The sequence below is a fragment of the Sciurus carolinensis genome, chromosome 4, assembly GCF_902686445.1.
Source record: "Sciurus carolinensis chromosome 4, mSciCar1.2, whole genome shotgun sequence".
Taxonomy (NCBI): domain Eukaryota; kingdom Metazoa; phylum Chordata; class Mammalia; order Rodentia; family Sciuridae; genus Sciurus; species Sciurus carolinensis.
In genome coordinates, this window is record NC_062216.1 from 176,632,120 (window position 1) to 176,651,635 (window position 19,516).

A 19,516-nucleotide genomic window follows, 5' to 3' on the forward strand; every position below is an offset into this window, starting at 1 on the left:
CGGGGGACCCTGAGGAAGGGGTCTTGGGGTGGCTTGAGGTGGGCAGTGACAGAGCCACCCTGCCAGAACTCATCCAGGCCCGGGTTCACCTAGCCGCCACCTCCAGCCTCCCACAGGACCAGTGCCACAGCCAGGGGTGGGCACCAGCTGTCTACCTTGGGTCATGTGAAACGTGGGGACAGATACCTCCTGCAAGTCTCCACACTGCAATCGCCAGGTCTGGCCCAGGTTTGAACCAAAGGCATGAGAAGGGCTCAGCACAGAGCAGGTAGGCAGCCATGGTGGCCACTTATCTGACCGTATCTGCCAGTCAACTGTGCACCTGTCCACCTGAACTCCCAGCAGCAGGCCAGGGACACCTGAGCCCTGGATGGCCTGCCCTCCACACACACACAGGTTTGGGTACATCTACAGGAGGGAAGGTGCAGAGAGCGAGGGCCATCAGAAGCCCAAGTGTGGCCTCTGATCTTGAGGCCTGTCCCAGGAGACCAGGAATGGCCCACAGGGGGTAGCCTGCGCTTGCTTATGGATGCCCCCAGGGCATGGCCAGGGGAGGAGCAAGAGCTTGTCAAAGGAAACAGGCCACCTCAGAGATCAGAGGTACCTCAACTGGCATGGCATCTCCTTCCTCCCCAGGAGGGTGAAGGTGATTTAGCCCTGTCTGAGGCCCTGGCGAGTCCTAATACCCCTCCCATCCTGCTCCTGGGTCAGCCCCACCCCCAAACGACTATGACTTTAAGCCTGAATTAGAGTAAGGTCACCTCACAAGAATGGAGGAGGCCAAGCCCCAATGTGGGGCTTGGGGTTCACTGACACAGGCCTAGGAAGTAGACACCAGCTTTGTAACTTGGCGGGGAGGTAAGGTGCTTGGATCCCCCACAGGCTTGGAAGGGCTAAACTCAGGTGCCACCTTTCTGTACACAGGACAGGCATTCAGAGGTCTGAGGAGGGGCTCTGGCATCAGACCACACAGCCAGAGTGGAAGGTCTACAAAAGGGTTTATTTCCTTCCAGCTGGCAGGGCACACCAAATGGCTGATTTACACTCTAGGTTGGGTTTGCAGGAGAATCCATGATGACCACTCCCAGGAGAGATGATGTCCCTGAGTCAACGCCCACTGCCCTCCCTCCCTCTCCTTTTCTTGAGAGCTGACCTTGGCACAGTTCAGAGCAGGCAGGGCTCAGAGGCCAGCACTTGACCCTAAGCCACAAACAGCTCTGAGCTTTTTGCTGCACCCTGTTGGAAGGGACCACTGCCCCGCCAGGTGTCCAAGGCCAGCAGGCTAGGTAGGGGTCCTGTGCAGAAAGCTGAGATGCTCAAGGTCAGCTGGGAGCACCTAAGAGCACAGGAAGAGGCTTGGGGAAGGAAGGAGTCCACTCATGGAGGGGTCCACTCAGCCTCTCCAAGCAGCGGCCCTAGGAGGCAAGCCCCAAGCAAGTGACAATCAGGATCCCTCCCAGGGGAGGGAGCTAAGCCTGAAGCTCCCAGCCAGAGTTCTTAGGGTGTCCCTGTGCCTCCCAGAGGTCTTCACAGGGCCGTCTCCTTGGGAACCTTGGCCCCTAGCTGCCTGGGAGGCTTGAAGCTGAGAACTTCTTTATAAGTGACACCTGCAGAGAGACAAGAACAGACCGGACAGGCAGCCTTTTCACTTGAGGGCAGAAGCCAGCACCACATGGGGCTTTCTTCTTATCCTAACTGGGCCAGTCCCCCTCCAGAGAGTTTGCATGAAAACTGCTAAAAAGTTGATTTTCCCAGGGAAACAGGAGGTGATGGGAGTTCATGTTCCTTTCCAGGGGCTGGGTCACGTGTCCCCCTTGGCCTACTGTAAAAGCAAACGCTCCTAGCCACAATGTATGTGGGCGGAAACCACAGAAAGGATCCTGTGGCCTGCGGTTTTCATGTTATCTTGCTTGTCACCAGTAATGTTTCATGAGCACAGGAGAACAGAAGGGTGGCGCTCCTGCTGGAGGCACAGAGATCCCCGAGGACCATGACTGGAGAACCCCAGCCTGTCCAGCCCTCCACCCCAGGTCGCAGGACCAAAGCCCCAGGTCTGAGACAGACAGGATGAAGCTTGGCACTAGTGGCACACCCTGGTGATCTGTCCCCCAGGCTGTATCTGCAGAACAGCCTTCCAGGGGGAGGCAGGGGACTGGGGAGGCTTCCCTGAGCCCAGCCTGAGGTCAACCCTCAAAGATGAAGGGAGGGCCCTCAGTGTAAGGGGACAGCCAGCACAGAGCTGAAGATGCTGAGCACAGCCATGGGGAGATCTGAACTCCAGTGTGGCTACAGGGTGTCAGGGAGGGGTTTGGTCCTGGGGGCTGTATGAGGGTTGACTTTCCCTGTAAGCAGGTAGAAGGGGTCCTGAAACAAGGCAAGAAGAGGCGAGAACACATTCAAGAGGTGTGAGAGAGGCTGGGGACAAGCAGGTGGATGTGGAGGGGCTCCAGTGTGGCTGGATCTCTGGCCTAGACATGGGGGAGCCTGGGCCAGCAGGCTTGGGGGATGGGAGAGACCAGTGGGCACTGCTGACCTGAGCTCAGACCTGCTCTGCATAGCTCCTGGGATACATCCTGTGACAACCTTTGTGTGGAGCCCCTACCAGGGACACTCTTCCCCACCACCTTCCGCTCCAGCCAGAGGTCACCTTGGCCAAGTTCTACAGCCCCACGCTGCCTTCCAACCTCCTGAGCTCCTCCTCAACTGACCTGCCACTCAGAAACATGGGGTTACTGGCACAGGGCACACAGGGTCCCGACACAAGTCCCAACACAGGGGGGTCCCCACTCACGCTTCCACTCATCCAGGGTGCGGTCCACATCATCGAAGGAATCGTCGTACTTCTGGGCCTTGGGCTCATCCTCTGTGTCATGCAAGGATTCAAAGTATGGGTGGGCCAGTGCCTCAGCTGCCGTCACCCGCTGCTCTGCATCCAGCACCAGCATCTTCTCCAGAAGGTTCACGGCTGGGGGGACACGGCATCAGGCCAGCCAGGGTTGCTTCATGCCCCAGCACCTGGGAACCCCACCCCACTCAGACCTACCCAGAGGGCTTGCGTGGGTCAGGACAGAGGCAAAATCCTTCTTCTCCAGTTCAGGGAGACCCTTCATGTAGTTCTTAGCCTACATGGAAAGAAAGGTGAGGGCCAGCTCCCAGGCCCTGGTCCAGTGGGCCTGCCCACCCCCACTGACCTCAGCACTCTGCAGCTTCTGCACAAACTCAGCGGGAGGTGTGCCTGTCACCTTCATGATCTCCCTCAGCTGGTCCAGGTCTGCGTGGAGGTCAGGAGCACAGCACAGGCCAAAGGGCCCCATACAACCATCCACCTCCCCGTGCCCAGGCAGCGGCCCCGAGATGCCCACCAGGAAGGATACGGTCATTGCCCTTGAACAGTATCTTCCCTGTGATCATCTCCGCCATGATGCAGCCCACCGACCAGATGTCCACTGAGACAGAAGCTCTGTCAGTGCCCCACGTGCGGACACACCAGGGGTTTGGGAGGTGGGACACGGGAAGGAGGGGAGAACACGGGCATGGAACGGGCGGGTCATGCACACTTGGGCCACTCAGGTTCACGCGGCCATGGGCTCCCCACAAAGAACCAGGGAGGAGGTGGATGTAGCATGGGGTCTCCAGTCTCTGGGGGGGCCTCTCACCCGTCTGTGTGTAGCGCATCCAATTCAAGATGACCTCAGGTGCCCGGTACCACCGGGTCACCACATATCCTGTCATCTCGCTGTCTGCCTGCCTGGCCAGGCCAAAATCCAGGATCTGAAAAGAATTGGGGTGGGGCTGAGGGAACCCCTGAGGAGATCCTAAGGAAGAAGGCTTGAAGCCTCTGACCTGGGACTCTGCCACTCGCCTTGGACCCCAGGGTTCCTCCCTGTGCCTAATGCCCCCAGCCCAGCCCACCTTGGGAGCCGGTGTCACCCTGCCTGTCTTGGGGGGCCCTTCACAGCCCCTAAGTCAGTATGAAACATGCTCCATGCCGCCCTGCAAGTGCCTCCTCGGGCCCACCCACTGTCTGGCCCCTGCTTGGGCCTGAGGGCACGTAGGTAGCTGGGCAGATGGAGAAGGAGCCCTGTACCCTCCATGTACCCTGCCCAGCAAACCTTCAGTTCACAGTCCTCGTTCACAGCCAGGTTGCCAGGCTTCAGGTCCTGGGCAGAGAAAAGGTGGCCACTGTGTCCTGCCTGCCAGAGCATGGGGCAAGCCTGGAGCAAGCCAGGGGCCTGGGCGGCACCTCAGCTGGGACCAGCAGGCAAGGCCTGGACCCTGCCCTGGAAGCCCTTCAAGGAAGGGTAGAGGGACTGGGCCCCAGGGCAGACCTCTGACGGGCTGTGCCTGAGGCGTTGTGTGCACCCCCACATCAGGTCACACTGCACCCACCTTACAGGCAAGAATGGAGGCTGGGACTGAACCCCTCTTGTGCTGCCCACACGACCAGGGAGGGGCAAATAGTGGCCTCCCTCCCCCGCCAGGACTCACCCTGTGGATGATGCCAGCAGCATGGATGTACTGTGAGAAAGACAGGGATCAGCTCGCAGGCCCCCTGGGCCACAAAGCCCTGACCAGCCCACCCAGGCAGCCACTCCCTGCAGGCCTCACCCGCAGCCCCTTCAGCATCTGATACACCAGGAACTGGACTCGGTCCTCACTCAGTGTCTCATGCTTCATGAGCTTGCCCAGGTCAGTGCCCATGAACGGCATCACCAGATAGCTGCAGAAGCGGGGTCCCAGTGCCGTCAGTAGGGCAGGGTCAGCCTCGGCATCTGGGCTAACCCCCTGGGCCCAGGCTCCGACCCTAGAAGACCCTGACTCAGCAGGTCTTCCTCAAGTGTTACCCTGCAGCACCCAGTCCTGCCCAGTCTCAGGGTCCTGTTGTCCTGCCCAGTCCAGTTGATGCCCCTGCCATGCCAGGCCCCACCCATCATTGCTCAGTGACCCCCCACTGGTCACTAAGGAATGGCCTCACCTTCTCCAGCACATTCCCCTCCTCCCTCTCGCCTCCCCTGCCTGGAATGTCAGGTGCTCCTTGGGGTTTTTGGTTTTCTTGTTTTTTGTGGTGCCAGGGATTAAACCCATGGCCTCACCCTTGCTAGGCAAGGGTTCTGCTGCTGAGCAGAAGTTCTGCTTTTTTCGTTTGTTCATTTGTTTGTTTGGTACCAGGGACTGAACACAGGGGCACTTAACCACTGAGCTACGTCCCCAGCCCATTTATTTTTTGAGACAGGGACTCCCTAAGTTGCTTAGGGAATCTTGCTAAGTTGTTGAGTCTGGCTTTGAACTTGTGATCCTCCTGCTTCAGCCTCCTGAGTTGCTGAGATTACATGCCACCATGCCTGGCTGTTTTGTTTTTTGAGACAGGGTCTTGCTGTGATGCCAAGGTTGGCCTCCTGCCTTGGCCTCTCAATAAGCTGAGATCACAGGCACATACCACTGTGCCCAGCTGTGTCAGGGCTTTGGACTTCCAACTGAAGAGTGTTGCATGCCAAGCAAGGGCTGGGGTTGCACCTTGAAGGCCACTAGACATGAAGTTTCACAGGCAGGGAGGGGCGGGAGCCTGGGGCAGAGGTGGGGACCATAGACATTTGGGCCAGAGGGATGAGCGGGCAGGTGGAGGAAAGGTGACATTAGCACCTTCCAGAGAACACTGGGCCAGGGTGGGCCTTGACCTCTGAAGCTGAGGCAACAAGTAGCCTGCTGCCCTCTCCAGCTCTTCCTAGGCCTACTGTGGCCTCTGCCAACAGCAATGTGAGTCTGGGTTGGCCAGCTGCAGGACAAGCTCAGCAGGGCAGAGGCAGGGTGGGTCCTTTTGCCGCCTCTGCACCATCTGCCAACAAAGGTCAGCAGTTCTGGTTTCGAGGCACACACCAGGTGCCAGAGTCTGGAGCACAGAACCTGCCTGTTCAACACGGGGTGCAGGGCTCACACCTCAACACTGAGGGCCCAGGGCCAGGCTGGAGGGAGGAGAAGCCCAGAACCTGCCTGTTCAACACGGGGTCCAGGGCTCACACCTCAACACTGAGGGCCCAGGGCCAGGCTGGAGGGAGGAGAAGCCCAGAACCTGCCTGTTCAACATGGGGTCCAGGGACCACACCTCAACACTGAGGGCCCAGGGCCAGGCTGGAGGGAGGAGAAGCCAGAACTGCCTGTTCAACACGGGGTCCAGGGTTCACACCTCAACACTGAGGGCCCAGGGCCAGGCTGGAGGGAGGAGAAGCCCAGAACCTGCCTGTTCAACACGGGGTGCAGGGCTCACACGTCAACACTGAGGGCCCAGGGCCAGGCTGGAGGGAGGAGAAGCCCAGAACCTGCCTGTTCAACACGGGGTCCAGGGTTCACACCTCAACACTGAGGGCCCAGGGCCAGGCTGGAGGGAGGAGAAGCCCAGAACCTGCCTGTTCAACACGGGGTCCAGGGCTCACACCTCAACACTGAGGGCCCAGGGCCAGGCTGGAGGGAAGAGAAGCCCAGAACCTGCCTGTTCAACACGGGGTCCAGGGCTCACACCTCAACACTGAGGGCCCAGGGCCAGGCTGGAGGGAAGAAGCCCAGAACCTGCCTGTTCAACACGGGGTCCAGGGCTCACACCTCAACACTGAGGGCCCAGGGCCAGGCTGGAGGAAGAAGCCCAGAACCTGCCTGTTCAACACGAGGTGCAGGGCTCACACCTCAACACTGAGGGCCCAGGGCCAGGCTGGAGGGAAGAAGCCCAGAACCTGCCTGTTCAACACGGGGTCCAGGGCTCACACCTCAACACTGAGGGCCCAGGGCCAGGCTGGAGGGAGGAGAAGCCCAGAACCTGCCTGTTCAACACGGGGTGCAGGGTTCACACCTCAACACTGAGGGCCCAGGGCCAGGCTGGAGGGAAGAAGCCCAGAACCTGCCTGTTCAACACGGGGTGCAGGGCTCACACCTCAACACTGAGGGCTCAGGGCCAGGCTGGAGGGAAGAAGCCCAGAACCTGCCTGTTCAACACGGGGTCCAGGGTTCTCACCTGAACACTGAGGGCCCAGGGCCAGGCTGGAGGGAAGAGAAGCCCAGAACCTGCCTGTTCAACACGGGGTCCAGGGTTCACACCTCAACACTGAGGGCCCAGGGCCAGGCTGGAGGGAGGAGAAGCCCAGAACCTGCCTGTTCAACACGGGGTGCAGGGCTCACACCTCAACACTGAGGGCCCAGGGCCAGGCTGGAGGAGGAGAAGCCCAGAACCTGCCTGTTCAACACGGGGTCCAGGGTTCACACCTCAACACTGAGGGCCCAGGGCCAGGCTGGAGGGAAGAAGCCCAGAACCTGCCTGTTCAACACGGGGTCCAGGGCTCACACCTCAACACTGAGGGCCCAGGGCCAGGCTGGAGGGAAGAAGCCCAGAACCTGCCTGTTCACACGGGGTCCAGGGTTCACACCTCAACACTGAGGGCCCAGGGCCAGGCTGGAGGGAAGAAGCCCAGAACCTGCCTGTTCAACACGGGGTCCAGGGCTCACACCTCAACACTGAGGGCCCAGGGCCAGGCTGGAGGGAAGAAGCCCAGAACCTGCCTGTTCAACACGGGGTCCAGGGCTCACACCTCAACACTGAGGGCCCAGGGCCAGGCTGGAGGGAGGAGAAGCCCAGAACCTGCCTGTTCAACACGGGGTCCAGGGTTCACACCTCAACACTGAGGGCCCAGGGCCAGGCTGGAGGGAGGAGAAGCCCAGAACCTGCCTGTTCAACACGGGGTCCAGGGTCCACACCTCAACACTGAGGGCCCAGGGCCAGGCTGGAGGGAGGAGAAGCCCAGAACCTGCCTGTTCAACACGGGGTCCAGGGTTCACACCTCAACACTGAGGGCCCAGGGCCAGGCTGGAGGGAGGAGAAGCCCAGAACCTGCCTGTTCAACACGGGGTCCAGGGTTCTCACTTGAACACTGAGGGCCCAGGGCCAGGCTGGAGGGAGGAGAAGCCCAGAACCTGCCTGTTCAACACGGGGTGCAGGGTTCACACCTCAACACTGAGGGCCCAGGGCCAGGCTGGAGGGAAGAAGCCCCAGCTCTGCCCAGGCTCGCTATTGTCTATGGGTCTCAGGATTCCATGAAGGTGTGGGGTAGACTGTGATGTGAGTAGGGGATGGGCTATGTGCCCCTGGACCCTCATCATGCTACTGGGAGAAGGACCCCAAGACATGATCCCAGAACATGAAGCCAGCACCCAGGGGTCACCTGTGCCCCTCCCACCCTTGGCCAGCCCAGTCCAGTACTCACAAGTCTGTGAAGTCATCCAGGGTCTCATCAGGAGTGAACACATCCAGCAGCCCAATCACCTGCAGGGCAGAAGGCCAGGCGGGGTCAAGGACATACAGAGGATGCAGGGGTTCAGGACACACCCAGGTAGCACTGCACTCAGGCAGGAAGCCCCACTGCAGCTGTCCTTGTCTCCTTGCACTGTGCCCACTGGCAGTGTGGCCAAGCCCTGGTACACTTGCCCACAGACACAGGCTATTTTTGGACAGTGACAGCCGGGATTCTCTGGGAGAGGCAGCCCTGTGTCTGGCCTAAGTCCTAGGGCTGTAGCTTCCTGACCCTCCCTCCCCTGTTCCTCTCCCCAACCAAGCAGACCCAGGACCAGGGTGGGGACAGCCCCCTGGAAAGAGCCAGCATCTGGAAGATCCTTCCTGGGTTCATGCCTCTGCTAGTGAGGACAGGTGGCAGGACTGTGGCCTGCCCACCTGACCCCTACAGAGACCTAGTTGAAGGAAATGGACAGCAGGTGGCAATGTGTCAATGGCAGCTCTAGCATTTGGGGTGACAGGTCTTTAGGGGCCCGGGAAGTCCTCCTGGAGGCTGTATGAGGGGCATATATCAGTAGCCTGAGGGGCAAGTGGCTGGGCCAGCAGAGGCCAGGCACATCATGGCCAAGACAGGAGGGAGAACACCCCTGGATTTGAGGAACACAGAGGGAGGCCAGCTGACTGAGACCCAGGCCAGGGGAAAGGAGAGGAGAGGCCAGAGGGAGCCCAGCAGGACCTCGCACACCAGAGGAAGGGCTGAATTTGATATGAAGAGCCATGTTAGAAGGGTTGAAACCCAGGTATGACACTGAACATGATCTGGTTGCACTGCAGGAACAGAGTGAAGTACAGAAACAGTGGACCTAAGATGGAGGGGCAGTTGGGTGACCACTGCAGCCAAAGTCAGAGCTGTGGGTAGGAACATGCATGGGGAAGCCAAGGACCAGGGGGCAGAAGATATGACCTGAGAACTGGGGGGCAGGAGCACCTGGAAATCTCTAAAAAGAGATGGATAAGGAACAGTGTCCATCTGATGTGGACTGTGGTCCAGAGCAGGGGGCGAGGGTGAGAGAAGGCCTAAAGTGACCAGGGGGAAACAGGGGATGGTACTAGGGCCTGTGGCAACCACTGTCCCCGCTGAGTGGAGCACCCAGCCTCTCTGAGCCTGTTTCCTTATGGGAAGGTGATCACGATAGGTCGAACCTCCCAGCTTGTGTTCAGGACTTTCTGGATGCAGCAACGCCCAGCTGTGGAGCACTACAGGGGGATACCAGCACAGACTGGGCCAGAGGCAGGAGGTGACTGAGGAGGAGGTCAGCAGCCCTTGGCTAAACAAGAACCATGGACAGGCAGGTGGGTGGGGGTGAGTAGAAGTGGGAGATTGGATGAAACCAAGGATGGAGGTGGCAGTACTCATGGGACATGGCTGAGGTGACTCGGAGGTGGAAGGGCCAGGGCAGGGATCATGTCCACAAGTGGACTGTACACCGAAAGGAAGCCAGCCAAGCCCAGAGCTGGAGAGAACACAGGGAGCCAGAGAAAACAACCCTCCAGAGGGGTTAAGTGGCATTGGCCAGGAATCAAGGGGTCAGTTTGCTGGTGGACACAGGGACCTCATGTTCCCAGGGGGCTGGTGGTGCTGATGACCCAGGAGGGGGCAGAACATCTGTCAGGAGCTAGGGTGTGAGTGTCCAGACTGGGGTGGAAGAGACAGAACTCACAGGCTATACTCACATCCCTCAAGAAAGAACAATATCCACATGAGAGGCCCAGGGGCAGCCATGTGTGGTGTCCCATGGGCAGGACTGGAAGTAAGATGCCTTTCTCCAGTGGGGACCCGAATTCCCCATAAACCCATAGTGCGCTCCAACGCAGAGACCCCAGGGCTTGGAGGTGACAGCCACAGAGCCTGACCTCAGCACTCTGCCCTGCCCTGCATTCCCACCCCACCCCGCGCCCCGCACCTGGACTGGAGGACTTGGAAGGTGGACAGAGAAAGGGGAAGAGCTAGAAGGGCTGGAGAAGAGAGCAGGAAAACCCTCCTCCCACCACCTTGGCTGGAGGTAGGGTTTGGGGTGAGACCCGGAGGACCCCACAGGCTTGGGCAAGTCACCCTCCCTGGCCAGGGCCTGGGCTGAGGAGCCAGATGCTGCCCGAGACCAAGTTGAGGAGCTGAGAAGGAGGGACTGGGCTTGGGGCAAGTAGTAACCGCCCGGAAAGTGGCCGGACTCTGTCCCCACTGAGGCTGCGGCCGCCTGCCTGGGTAGGGGGTCTGGTCTTCCCTGAGTAGTGGGCCGGGCAGGGCTTGGGGGCTGGGGGTGGGCGGCGACCCCCGCGCGGAGCCGCAGTCGAGGCTGGCACGCGACTCACGTTCTCGTGGTGCATGTGCTTAAGGAGGCGCAGCTCTCGGTAGGCGCGCTTGGCGAAGAGCTCTGACTGGAAGGGTCGGTACAGCTTCTTGATGGCCACCTTGGTGCCGGTGCGGCTGTCCACGGCCGAGCTGCGGGGCGGAGGGCTTAGCGGGCGGGCCGGGCCTCCCGGACGCCCCGCCGCCGCCCCGCCCGGCGCGCGCTCACCACACGGCGCCGTAGGCCCCCGAGCCCACGGGCTGCAGGTCCTGGTACACGGCGCGCACCTCCCAGGCCGTCTTGGTCACCTCCTGGCGGTAAAAGCCCTTGCGGGCGGGCGGCGGCGAACTCATCGCGGGCCGGGCGCCGCCCCGCCGCAGCCCCGCGGGCCCGGGCTCTGCGGACGCCCCCGCGTACGTCCCGGGCCGCCGCGCGCCGCTGGGCCTGCCCCGCGCGCGCCCTTCTCTTGGGGTCGTCGCCCTGGGCTCGTCCCAGCCGCCGGCCCTGGCCCGACCCCCGCCCGACCCCAGCCCCGCCGGCAGCGCGCAGCCCCTCCCCCGCCCGCGGACCAACCGGCCCCGGGGCCCCGCGCACGTGACGCCCCCGCCCGCCCTCCGGCCCCTCCGGAAACCCGAGGCGGCCGCCGGGGGAGGGCCGGAGCCTGGGGGAAGGGGGAGGAGAGGCCGCCCCATAGCTCGACCGGACCTGACACCCTGGCCGGCCTCCGCCCCCGGCTGGACTTCCCAGCTCTGGAGTCTGAGCAGGGGCCTCTCTGGGCTCCAGTCCTTACTGCCCTCTTCCCAGGGCTCTAGGCCCATCCTAAGCAACCGGAGCCCACCTGGGTCCTAACCCCAACCCCACATCACTGTTCACCTGCCCGTACTCCACCCCACCCCACCCCTATGCAGTCCCCCAACCGAGGCCCTTGGACCCTGAAGCCCCAGTGTCTGCTCCCCACTCTGCCCCCAAGGATGCCCCACCCTGAAGAATCCACCCATCCCCGCTCTAGTCTTGCCGTCTTCCCTCCACATGGAGAAGGCTTGGTCCTGTCTACAGCACTTCTCAGGTTGCATCACCTCCATCTCTGGCCGCCCACCCCCAGCTTCCCAAGGCAGGAGCCAGAAGGGCTGGTCCTATAGGTCCCCCTTGGGCCCTTTTGCACCCCCAGCTTCTCCTCTCCCCCCACCTGCCGTGTCGGTTGCCTACTCTGGGCATTTTCTGGGTCTATGCCCTGTCTGCCCCACCCCTGCCTAGCTTGTCTACAAAGGCAGGCTGAGCCTCACTTCACTCATAAAGGTGTGCCTGTATCCAGGGTGAAGGGACCTGCTTGGGCCTTCTGCCCCACCCCTCGTTGTAGGCATCCTTCCTGGGGTCTGGCCCAGTCCGGGACCAATGGCTCCTGGAGGACAAAGCCCCTAGCCCTCCCACAGCTCAGCAACCCAGGTCTGAGGAGGGAATGTGGGGTCCACTCCAGGAGCCCATTGGACTGGTGGGTAACAGGATCCCAGGGTCCCCTCCCTGCCCTCTGTGCCCCGCCTGCCTGCCATGAATCAGCAGCTCAGCAGCCCGGCCAGGCCAGAGCAGCTTTACACCTGGGCTGTGGCCCGCCGGTGATCTGGCACATTGTGAACTGGTGACAGAGTGAGCAGGGGCAGCTCGGACCCACTCAGACCACAGCTGCCTATATCCTGTACCCTCCCTGCCCTGGGCTGCCTCAGATGAAATGCCCACCCACTCCAGGCAGCCCGAGTTGCCTTCCTTACCCTGGGGGGGACCCTAGGGTCCAGGGGCAGAACAGGCTGTGGAGGTGGGGCCACATAGCCAGTTCTGCTCCCATCCTCCAGCCCCAAGCACCGGATTTGGCACAGCTTGGCCTCTGAGGTTCTCTCCAGGACAGCCTCCACACTCACCAGGTCTCCAAGACCTAGAATGCCCACACTTGTGAGCTGCAGTAATGAGAGCTATGCGTGAGTCCCTGGGTTAGAGTGGCTTTTTGTCCTAACCAGGAAGGAAAAGAAAGCCATTTCCTCTACCCTATTCAGCACCTGGGGAAGGGCAGGTCTTTGTTCCCAGAGACATCCAAATGACCTGACCACTGAGTGAGGGAGAGTCTGAGTCTGAGCCAGGAGCACAAACCTGCCTGAGGGATACCCCCACAGAACCACTGAGGCAGCGTATACATGGCCATCACTTCCTGTTCCCCTTGGAGCTCCCTGGCCTCATCTTCCCCTGGCCTCCTGGGTCTCAAACCCTCCAGGAAGCAGCGAGGGTGCCAGATGTCTGATGGTCTCACTGGAGGACCAAGGGGACTGGCCAGTTGGAGATGTGAGAAGCATGAAGATCCAGGTACCCCCTCCAGGCAAAGGGATAGTGGGGAACAGAAAGGCTGGGACCTGGACACAAACTGAGCAAGAGAAAACCCCTTTATTGTGCACCTCTGGTGCAGGCACTTAACATCCGGAACTTCCTGGGTCCCTGGAATCAAGAGGTCACTGCCTCTCCAGGGAGAAGCCATACCCCCAGCAAGTCTCCAAGCAGGATCCTGTCCCAGAGGTTACTTGGTCAGCTCCTTTCTGGGAGAAGGGAAGATGAGGACTGACCCACAGACCTGAGCACCCTGATCTCCTGCTGTAGGGCCACAACAGTGGGCAGAGGTAGAAGCAGGCAAAGGCTTGTTAGCTTTGGGCCAGGGTCCAGGGACAGAAGTGTCCAAGTCAGCATCCATGTACTGTCTGCCTTAGCATCCTCAAGGATAGACCCCCTCCTCCATCAGCCTTCCAGTTGGCACTGTACCTGCATGACTCTGGAGCCTGCTGAAGCCTCCTTGCCCAAGGAGAAAGCCCCAGCTTTTGCGCACAAGGATGCCCCTGGGCCCCCAGGGTCCCAACCTGATGCACAGTAAGGTCTTGGCACCCCATGGGAATCTGGAACTGGGGCAGGACAGCAAGCCTGTGACCATCCCAACTCAGACCTCCTGCCAGACGTGGCTGCTGGGCCTTGGGCACCCACAGATACACACACAAGCACACACTCACACACGCCCGGACATGTGAACGCAAGAGTGGATACTCCTGCACACATGCCACAGGCAAACACAGGGCTGTAAGCAGCTGTTGACTGGACATCTGGTGGTGGTCTCCACCCTGCCATCCCCAAGGGAGACCCTGCCTAACCTGGTGGGGCACTGGCCCTGCCTCAGCACTGGCCCCGCCTCAGCTCACAGACCTGTGGGTGTCAGCAATTCCTAGGATAGTCTCCCACTTACAGGCTGAGCAGCTTAACCCCTGAGAACCTCCCTTTGAGTTTTCAGGGACCCTGGCTCATTTGCCCTCACCAACCCCAGTCCATCCTCTGGGGCTGATCTGGAGAAACATACACTTGTCAAGGGGATCCCCAGTGGCACCCAGATCCCACAGAGTGAGGTCCTGAGGGGGAGCCTGACAGCTGGTAGAGGATGGGAGGACTAAGGTGGGCTGAGGGACACTTCTGCCCAGACTCTGACACATGACAGACACTCGTGCCCGTGCTCCTGCATTCACGTGTGTGCAGACTCCCCTTAAGGCAAAGGGTCCCAGGAGCAGGCTCAGGGCTGAGGAAAGGGCCAGGCCCAGGGCTGCCGGCTGGAGCGTGACTGCGGGGCAGCACCTCACTGCTCAATCTCTAGGCTGCCAGTCGGCTGCGGTGGCTCTGCGGGCTTGAAGCTGAGGACTTCCTGGTAAGTGAGCTCTGGGGGAGGTGAAGAAAAGGGTGAGCTTGTACAGCCCCAGCCCTGCTCGCCAGCACCCACTGCCTGGTTTTTGCATGCCACCCTCTGAAAGCAACTCCACTCAGGTGGAGAACCAGAACCTGCCCTATGCTGCCCCCACCTCTGCTGGACACACACTCGTCTCCACCTGCCCCACTCTGGAGTGGAGGACAGACCACTCGGGAGGAACTGGAGAGTTTCCTGTAGGAAACAGGCAAAATCCTGCTCTGGGGAGCACAGCCCTCAGGCCCCTGAGCCCCACCACCCCTCCGGTGCCCCTGCCCACCCTTCCACTCCTCCACCGTGCGCTCCTTGGCCTCAACACTTTCATCATAGGGCTCAGCCTCTGGCTCATCATCTGGATCGTGATACTGGCTGAAGTATGCATGGGCCAGTGCCTCAGCTGCACTGACCCTCTGGTCACTGTCCAGCACCAGCATCCTTCCAAGAAGGTCTACAGCTGCAGAAGGGGCAGTAGGGATTGGGGTGAGCTCCACGTCCAGGGTCAGATGTGGAGCCCAGCCTAGCCCCAGGTCCAGTCCTCACCCAGGGGGTTGGCTCCATGGAAGATGCTGCTGAGGTCCTTCTGGGGCATGGGGGGCAAAGACTGGATGTATGTCCGGGCCTGGGGGCACATGAGAAGATCCTGGAGGGCTGTTCATCCCCAGTTTCTATGACCCGGGAGACCACAGGCTTCTTCCCCGTGGAATCTGATGGCTCCAGCACCTCACTGGTTTCTGACACCTGCAGAAGCTAGGTCCCAAGAGTCCCCTGCACCCCACCCCCTCCACTGCCCATGGCCAGAACAGTTCATTGTATGCTGTGATTTTGTCCTCACTGAGCCTTGTGGCAGGAAATCCCTCCCCATTCACCTGCCGTCCCCTGAAGGGGCTGGGTGCCTAACCTGGGCACTATCCCACCCTGCCCATACTCTCCATACCACCCCTTCCCCAGAGTGACAGGCTTGGTCGGTGGAGGGCGCTGGTGGCTGACTGGGTGCTGACTCACATGCTCCGAGGATATCTTTGCCAGAACCTCAGGGCTGGGTGTGCCCACCACCTCCATGATGCGCTTCAGCTGGTCAATGTCTACCTGGCTCAGGAAGCACTGGACAACGGGCTATGGACCTTTACCAGCCCCTGCCCCCTGAGTCTGGGGCACTGCCTGGAGCCTGTTCTCCTGCAGCTGAGGGCAGTGGGCCCAAGCTGGTATGGCATAGAGCAGAGAAAGTGAGACTGCCAGAAAGGGCCAAAACCCACCCCCACCCTGCTCCCCAGCCTGGGCTAAGGATACAGTCGTTTCCTGGGAAGAGGGCCTTTCCCTGGAGCAACTCAGCCATGATGCAACCCACAGACCAGATGTCCACTGTTGGGGGAAGAAGGAAGAGCCTGTCAGCGTGCCTACCCAAAGTCTCCCTGGAGGTGGGGAGGAGTCAGCCCAGTGATCCTCAGTCACACTTACGCCCAAAGACTAGCAGAGCCCTTCCTCCTCTACATCCTGCCCTGCGAAGGGGGAGAGGTTGGCCCCAACCCACCAGCCACCATGGTACAGGCTCTTCTGAAAGCTGGCCCCAGACCCTGTCTGTCCCTCTTTGGCCCCATTTCCACCATTTTGCCACCCTGCCCAGCTTTGGTGTGAGCTCTGCCAGCCCTCTCTGGTCAGATGCTGTCATGGGTAAGGGTCGAGAGCACCTGTCTGGTTGTAATGCATCCAGTTGAGCATGATCTCGGGTGCCCGGTACCAGCGTGTGGCCACGTATCCTGTCATCTCCTCATCCGCCTGGCGTGCCAGCCCAAAGTCCAGAATCTGGAGCGACCACAGACATTCTCGAGGCCCCTCCAAGTGAACCCCCACTGCCCACCCACCCATGGCCCCTCACCCTGAGCTCGCAGTCCTCATTCACCGCCACGTTGCTGGGCTTCAGGTCCTGCGGGGTGGGCGGGGCGTCAGCGCAGGCAGGAGCCGAGCGGACTATACCCACAACCGCACCGCACCTACCCGGTGGATGATCCCGGCCGAGTGTATGTACTGCAGGAGAGGAAAGGCCGTGGTGAGCCCGGGCTCGGGCTCCCTCCCTGTCTCGCACCTGGACCACAGTCGGTGGGTGGGTCGGTCGGGGTAAGAAGAGCCCAGAGCCCCACCTTTAGCCCACGCAGCAGCTGGTAAACCAGGAACTGGACGTGCTCGTCGCTCAGCGCCTGGCACTTAACGATATTGTTCAGGTCGGCGCCCATTAGGGTGGTCACCAAGTACCTGCAGTGAGGTCAGGGGTCAGGACAGCGCCCACCGCCCATTCCTGGATGCTCTCCCCGAGCCACCACCGCACCAGTCCAGCCACTCACACTTCGCTGAAGTCCTCGATGGATGTGGCGGGTGTGAAGACGTCCAGAAGCCCGATGACCTAGGCGGGGAGCGGAGGCAGGCCCACGGTTCAGACGCTGGGCAGCGCCCCGCTGGTAAAGACTCGCAGGACCTCCCAAGGGTTCCGCACTGCTGTCCCGGCCCAGCCCTTGCGGACCCCCAGGGATACTGCCCATTGGCCCATCCGGGAACGCCCTCCCACCAACTGCTCCTGGACAGCCGGCTCACGTTCTCGTGCTTCAGGTGTTTGAGCAGCCGCAGCTCGCGGTATGTCCTCCGTGCGTGGATCAAAGACTGGAAGGGGCGCGACAGCTTCTTCACCGCCACCTTCTGGCGTAGCCGTGCATCGTAGGCGGAACTGCAAGGCGGGCACGTGAGGGGCTGAGACCCCTGGGCCTTTCTGCGCTGGGCAGCGGGCAGCGGGCCTTGGGCAGTACTCCGTGTGTCGGTCCCAGTCTTGGAGGCACGTTCCCGCGCCTGCTCCCCGGCTCACCCTCGGTTCTCACCCACGCCCCTCGCGCATGCGCCAGGAAGGAGGCTTCAGGTCACTGCCAAGCAGCGTTCTCCGGCGGGCCCTGTTTTCTCTTGTCCTGCGACTCTCGCCCCCAACCCAGGCCCCACTCACAGCCAGGCCTGGGCATGGAAAAATCCGCGAGGAAAGCAGCCACTGGTACTCCCGCCACATATGGCCCCTCACCCGTGGACTGGGAGGTTCACTAAGGAATTTACAGCCAACTACAAAGACCCTGGAATCCCCATGCCGTCGCTTCGTCGCTTATTCCAATGCAAAGGGAAGTGACCAGAGGTCTTTATGGCATCCTAATTTGTAAATGAGAAACTGGACTGTAGGAAATGTCCAGCTGAGGGGGACCTAGGGGCCCAAAAAACATTCCCTTGTTCAGCCCCACTCCCCAGAGGTCTGATTCTCCACCTCTGCACCAGCCTTCTCAGTCACCTACCCTTTGCTGGAGAGGCAGCAGTCATCGTAGTCATTCCCAATCACAAATGGACAAGGTCCCCACCCTCTGCTGGTCCCTTATGATAAGGGTTCAGCTATGAACCAGCTGCATGAGCCCTGCCCTCAGCAATGCCTTTGCATAGCCTGGTCCCCCTGGCTGATGCTTGTCTCTTTTTCTCCTACCTCTATTCCTCTCAGGACTGCCCCCCCATCCCCACACTGCAGGTAGGGCATGCTGGGTCTGGGATGCTCATGGGCTTGCAGGGTGGTGGAAGGAAAGCCAGCCAGGCCCCTATCAGGGGCCAGGTCCAAGTCACTCCCGGTATCCGGGTAAGGGCAGTGGCCTCATGTGGGGCCTCAGATCCTTTTCTCTGATGGCATCTGTACAATCAAGTGGCAGGGAATTGGCATCTGGTCATCAGCCTCAGCAGTGGAACTGAGCAAACACAGGGCCAGGGAGGCTGCCTGGCTTGGAAAATCTGACCTCTCCCAGGGGCTCCAAGATGTTGAATCCTAAGGTGAGTCCAGGGAGGCTGAGCCTCCTAGAACCACTCTCACATCATCCCCTACTCTCTGCCCTTAGGTCTTAGAGACGAAGATAGCACCCTGCCCTGGGATAGACATGACCTACAGGAGGCTTCTGATGGCAGGCAAGCAATAGCAGAAGATGTGAGCCTGCCTCGGGGCCACCTGAGCCTGCTGCAAGCTCCTGAGAACTGGCCAAGAGGGGATGTGAGACATCCCACTTCTACCCTGCAAGAGCCTGACAGCCCCTGCTTTCCTGCCCCCAACATGATCTGCAGTGGACAGCAGCTACCTGACACTGGTCTCACAAGGACCCAGGAGCACCTCTTGACGTCATTTCCTTGATCAGCCTCATTGTCAACCTTTGCAGCAGCAACTAGGGACTCTGTAAGCACCCTTCAGCAGGTGCCTAGAGTACCAGACCACTGCACCCATCGAGACTATCCTCTGGACCTCAGATTAGCTGCCGGGGCTGTAGTCTGAGTTTCCTTGGTGGGGTCAAGATTGGGAGGGGTGTAGACACCCCCTGAGGATTGCAAGAGGAATGGTAGGCGTCTCTGCTCAGGCCTAAGCCGGGTAAGAAGCTGAGACACCCACAACAGTGGGGGAGGGGCAGGACACGCACGGGAGCCTGAAGACATCCTAAGGGAGAGGTCTTGACCTCCCCGATTGGCCTCTCCCTTTTCAAATAATAGCGCCTATCTAGGGCGCGGGAAATCTGCTAGACTCTGGGGGCTGCCTGGCCTTTGCCCAAGAGAATCCGGACGGCTGCTTGGACATTTAGGGCCACGAAAGACCCGCCCTCCCCGTCAGCTGTGACGCCCCAGGATTCCGCCCACTGGGGGACACTGGAGATCAGCGAGGCTGGAGCGCGACCCCGCCCTTCCGAGAGCCGCGTCTGGTAGGAAAGTTTCCTCCGCGCCCCTCCCCCCATTCATTCCTCCCCGGCGCGCGGGCCGGGGGCGGAGGCAGGGCGAGGCCCCTCCCCACGCCGGGAACCCGCGCCGCGCGGGGAGGGGGCGCGCACTGGGTCCCGCCCCGGCCCCACCTGCCCTGCCCCGCCCCTACCAGACGGAGCCGTAGGCGCACGGAGCCCACCGGGCGCAGACCCTGCAGCCGCTTGCTGCACCTCCCACACGGTCTTGTTCAGCTCCTGCCGGTAGAGAACCGGCGCGCGGGGCCGACATGTCCGGAGCGGAGGCCGGCGCTGGCGCAATCCCAGCGCCCAGCCCGCGCCCAGCCCGCGCCCAGCCCGCGCAGCGCCGAGCCGAGCCAGCCGAGCGGGGGGCGGCGGCGGGGCGGGGCCACGG

General features: G+C 61.0%; 2 protein-coding genes across 3 annotated transcripts; both read right to left on the reverse strand.

Moving 5' to 3' along the window:
* Nucleotides 1-1,109: 1,109 nt before the first annotated feature.
* Nucleotides 1,110-11,149, reverse strand: Mapk12 (mitogen-activated protein kinase 12). 2 transcript variants are annotated; one of them, XM_047549209.1, is made up of 12 exons: nt 10,846-11,149; nt 10,640-10,769; nt 8,244-8,302; nt 4,609-4,720; nt 4,489-4,518; nt 4,113-4,160; nt 3,657-3,771; nt 3,375-3,446; nt 3,192-3,271; nt 3,044-3,122; nt 2,792-2,965; nt 1,110-1,607 (listed from the first exon to the last, which is right to left on the reverse strand). In XM_047549209.1, exons 1-12 carry the CDS (start codon nt 10,968-10,970, stop codon nt 1,528-1,530), a joined length of 1,104 nt encoding a protein of 367 aa, XP_047405165.1. In that variant the 5' UTR covers nt 10,971-11,149; the 3' UTR covers nt 1,110-1,527. The 2 variants fall into 2 exon arrangements, with proteins under 2 accessions (XP_047405165.1, XP_047405166.1); XM_047549210.1 differs by lacking the exon at nt 4,113-4,160.
* A 1,873-nt stretch (nt 11,150-13,022) lies between these two features.
* Nucleotides 13,023-19,393, reverse strand: Mapk11 (mitogen-activated protein kinase 11). Its single transcript, XM_047549212.1, is given in 15 exon segments — nt 13,023-14,343; nt 14,649-14,822; nt 14,909-14,987; nt 15,371-15,450; nt 15,656-15,727; nt 16,054-16,168; nt 16,242-16,289; nt 16,361-16,390; nt 16,504-16,615; nt 16,705-16,763; nt 16,952-17,081; nt 19,275-19,294; nt 19,296-19,325; nt 19,327-19,371; nt 19,373-19,393. Coding segments are annotated over 15 exon segments (1,095 nt in total). The 3' UTR covers nt 13,023-14,263.
* Nucleotides 19,394-19,516: the final 123 nt, after the last annotated feature.